This window comes from Lytechinus pictus, chromosome 2 (assembly GCF_037042905.1).
Source record: "Lytechinus pictus isolate F3 Inbred chromosome 2, Lp3.0, whole genome shotgun sequence".
In the NCBI taxonomy this organism is placed as follows: domain Eukaryota; kingdom Metazoa; phylum Echinodermata; class Echinoidea; order Temnopleuroida; family Toxopneustidae; genus Lytechinus; species Lytechinus pictus.
The window spans coordinates 57,917,420-57,922,221 of record NC_087246.1 but is presented as its reverse complement, the minus strand read 5'-3'; the positions used below and the strand labels follow the sequence as shown (position 1 = coordinate 57,922,221).

Below are 4,802 nucleotides of genomic sequence, written 5' to 3'. Positions count from 1 at the left end.
TTCCCATAATTTGCTTTCACACCGCCAAAATAGCCGCGACCTTGGAAACTCCCTGCGAAAGTTCTCGTCATTTTGACAAACCTACTATTTAACAGGCGTTTTCTTACGGGGATATTATGAGTAATTTGCTTTCACACTGCCAAATTCCCTGGAATTTTTTGATCAGGGTAGATCAGGGCAAATTTCCTGATCAGAAAATACCTGGAAATCTGAAACCACCTAGTGTGGTTACTTTATTCAGGTGCTCTGGGCTCCAATCTAGTTTTAAGCTCCATTAATTCACATGGGGGAGGAGAAAGATCAACTTAAGATGGGCATGAGTGATTAGCTTCTTATCTGTCAAAACATGTATAGGAAAGGTAAATGCTATTATCACACTATCTTGGGGATTTCTTCAATAACAATGGATTACCACCTCCATCCCACACACAGATTTGGAAACAAAACACCAAGTACACTACGTTTGGCAACAAACAGTAGAAACAAGAACAAGATGATTTTTGTATTTTACACTTGGACAACTACAAAAGGTTAACACGAATTTCATCGAAATCTGATAAGAGAAATTTCATTCTTAAGAAAGTTTTACTTACTGGGGTATTTAAAAAAAAAAAATCCAGGTCTAATACTGTACGTCTGTCTCTCCTAGCTGGCATTCAAATAGAGAAACCAATGTCACCTACTCACTACATTTTTTAAATAATATTCATTTTGCATTTTATTGACAAAGAAGGTTTGATTTATATGGGATAGCCTACATGTATGTTTCAACTTATTGTGATTCAATGAAGCACTTCCTTTTTGTAAAATCTCCAAGAAAACAGAAGAAATACCTTTGACTAATCCTGGCACACTGCACGTACATCGTGAAGACCAGTAAAACTTTAAGATTTTGTAGTTTTGATGAAATTTTCAGTTTTATGTTTGCTTGATTTTCCTAGACTGTATTTATTCAAACCCACTATTTATTGGGGTGGACTACATGTAGCCCTCATTAGTCATAGCATGATCTGTCTGCTACATGTAGATGTTAAAGGTTGACCAAAAGTAAAATGCTTATACATGTAGCAGCAGTTGGGGCAGTTTAACACTGAGTCTTACATCTAGGTAAATTGCCAATTCGTCTATTGCCAACTCGTCAAATGGTCAAACTCCATTTACAGTAGTATACATTGTACTGCCATTCCTTCCATCAACATTTCGTTTAACAATCATTTGGTCCAGTCACAAGTTCATCTAAGATTCTAAGACCACTTCATCTAATAACCAGTGGGTCTAATGTACATTTTATTTTCATTCATTTCGCCCAATTAACACTTGGTCCAATTAGACCAAATGGTATGGACTAAATGGCTATTGGACCAACTGGTTATTTATTAGACGAAATGGCAATTAGACCATGTGGATAGTGGACGAACTAATGGTAGACCAGTAGTAGACGAGTTGGTTACTGGATGAATTGGTTACTGAACCGGTCCCCGGTACTACAATACTGCAAGAATCTTCAGGATTGAAGGAGGCAGTGTAGCTTGAAGAAGAAGAAGAAGAAGAATTGGCATTTGAGTTTTAGACCAATTGAAAAAACATGTAAACCCATGTATAAACATAGATGCTGGGCATGAAAAGCAGATTTGACTTTAAAATCATATCAAAACTCACCTTTAAAAAAGACTCTTGATTTCTGGAATGTAGTCATCATGTTCCATTCTCCGATAGGAATTCATAGGGCACCTGGAGAAAGCAGCATGCAGAGGCTAAGGTGGAGGCAGGAGGTGGAGCTATATTACTCCATAAGCCCAGCTCCTGGTTGAATATACAGGCATCGGAGATGGGCGAGTTGTTGGACCTCTCACTGCCCCATCCACCAAAGATAAAGACGTTGCGGTTAATGGCACAGTATTGGAAACAAGTTCTCTCTGGTATCCGTGCAAACTTGCATTGGGCCTCGACCCAAGCATTGCGCTCCACATTCAGTCTGTACGCTTTGGTCGACAGGTCTGTGACATATATTTGGCCTTGGTAGACTTCCACAACAGGACATTCCCAGAGGCCATCCTTGGTCGGAATGGATGCCGCAGAAGTCCACTCATCGGTCTTTGTGTCATAGCGCTCAACGATAGGAGTAGGTCTGCGTGACGAGTCCCTCCCAGCAATGGCATAAATGTACCTGTTACCAACAGACACGACTTGCATGTTGTACCGCTTTGTTGGCATTTGCGAGACGCAACACCACTTGTCAGCATCGGGATCATAACGTTCGACACTTTGCTGGACACGATCCCAGCGCAGCCCACCGAGAGCATAGAGATGACCATCACAAGGCACAAGAGAGAGGTATTCACGAGGGGTTTGCAGATAGGCCACTTCATTCCAAGAGTTGTTGATGGGGTCATAGCAATGCACCTTGCTCGTTGTAAGCTGGTTGCTTGTTCCACCTGCCACGTACATACAGTTGTTCAATATGGTTGTTGCATGGAATCGAAGCTCGTTGGGAAGTGGCGGGAGTGAGCTCCACCGGTTTTCATCGATGAGGTAAGCAAAGCAATCTGCCAAAGGTCCCTGCTCTGATACACCACCAATCATGATGACAACATCCGTCAGACGTCCCTTACGAGGCTTCAAGACAGGACTGTCGCTACAGTAACTTCGTCTCGTAGTATCTGTCTGATGTTTTGCTTCAGCCAACATGTTCCTGCACTCATCAAAAGCGGAAACAAGTTCTTCCTTCTCAACATGAGTAATGAGAAAATCCCGTCCCAGATGTGGCATACGCACATGAGATAACAACCGGGGAAACAGAGGCTTTCGGAACGCAATATCAAACTTCACCCACTGGACAACAATGTCATAGATACACTCTTCCTTTTCTACCCTGATTTTTTCATCAGTGATGAGTTCAAGGATATCTTCATAGCTGAGCCTGAGGAAATCTTCCATGGAATGTTGAATAACCTGCATAAACTGATTTCTAATGAACTGTTGTGAACGGCTGAACAAATCTGCAAAGCCATACAAGTCGGACAACTGCCTCACTGCCAATACGTTGGAGGCATCCATATTCTGCCACATAAATTGATAGCAATATTCCTTCAAAGCAGTCATCAGAAAAGGGTCTGCCCCTCTTAAAATAGACTCAACATTGTTGGCATTGATTGAGATTTTCCCTGTATACATGTAGTTCAAAATCTCATCCATTGCTTCAGCTGATGTACATTCGATGGTCGCGACGGCTGTATCCACTTTGTCTTCCTCCAGCCCGCTATTGCACATAGTATCGAAGTACGGACTACACGCAGCCAAAACATTCCGGTGGGCTTTGAACACCTTTCCCTCTACATTTAAAACAATGTCACAGTATTTCTCGTCTGCCCTCTGCATCCTCAACTTCTCTAGGATTCGGGAACCATTATCTGGTTCTAAGAAATCCATCCCTCCGCCTTTCCGGGCTCGTGTCATGGTACGAAAAACAACTTGACTGTTCATCGAACAACTGTCTGAGTCATTTATAATGATATGGGGTATGGTGTTGTGTCTGCATGTACGGGAGTGCGCCCGCAGAGACAACAATAGAATTCCGTACACGAGCGACGCTGTCGCCCGTTCGTAATGCAACGCAGCTTTTATATCTTACATACGTACATGTAGGTATAGCACAAGCAAGGAACTCCTTGGGGTGAGCGAATGGAGCTTCCGGTATCATACTATTACCCTAGGGGTAATAAATGCACCCCTGAGTAAGAACATGGAGCTATTCTGTAATACTAGTAGCTCTATGGTAAGAAGTTCGTAGATCGGCATGATTCCAGGAGGGGGGCACATCCGGCCCGTGCCCCCCCCCCTTTTTGAGTGGCATTATCTCTTCTTCCTTTATTTTGCTTGTTAAATTTTCCGAGGACGAAATGACCTTAAATTTGGGGTGAAAACATTTTTCGTTCTTAGTTCTTTGCTTGTCAGATTTCCTCGGGGAAAATGTGCCCCCCCTCCCTTTGGAAAATCCCGCATCCGCCCCTGCGCATGTTGTAGGCATATGGTGATAGTGGGAGACCTTTATATATGAGTTCAAGATTATGGGTGTTGATCCTCGGGGCCGATTACGGGGCCGTGGAATGGTTTTTAAAGCGAGGGGGGCTATAGGGGCATGTCACAATCAGTTGGTAATTTACTAATTTTGGCGGTTTTTTTAAAATAAGAATGTGGAAAAAAGAAATTGGAGGCTGAAGGCTCTGGCTTTACCCCCAACCCCTCCCCTGAATGGATTGGGGGGGGGGGGGGTTCCCCAACTTTCAGGTGGAGGGGACGGCATCACCCCAAATAATTTACGTACAACCATAGAGCTATGGTACAACAGTATAATTATGCTGAATCATATAAATGTCATCATCAAAATTGTAGTGCTGAAAATCGTATTTGCTGATCAGCAATATTTTTTCTCCCAATTTTTCTTATATGTTTATCGTTGTTGATTGAAACCAATAATTCATTTTTTAAACGGTTAGAAGCAGATGAATAGGTGAATCCGGGGCGCTTCAAATGCTTAGTTGGAAGTCATTCTTGTTGATGATTACATTCGTGCTTATAGAGTCTCGGATATGAAAAAAAATCTTGCAGTTAGATACCCATCCGGTTCAAAAGTGGATATCCAGCTTTGATATGATATGGTTTGCTTTGTTTATTGTTTTCTTCTGCATGTAATAATCATTCGTATCATACATTTTTCATAACATAACAAACATAATAACTGATTACTGTTTTTTTTTTTTCATGAACCCAAAATATCATTCCATACAAGAATGATATACTTC

General features: G+C 41.9%; 1 protein-coding gene across 1 annotated transcript; it reads right to left on the bottom strand.

The window, feature by feature from the left end:
* Positions 1-729: 729 nt before the first annotated feature.
* On the bottom strand, positions 730-3,638 carry LOC129253904 (kelch-like protein diablo). Its single transcript, XM_054892338.2, has one exon. The coding sequence runs from the start codon at positions 3,481-3,483 to the stop codon at positions 1,696-1,698; it is 1,788 nt and encodes a 595-aa protein (XP_054748313.1). The 5' UTR covers positions 3,484-3,638; the 3' UTR covers positions 730-1,695.
* Between the last annotated feature and the right edge of the window lie 1,164 nt (positions 3,639-4,802).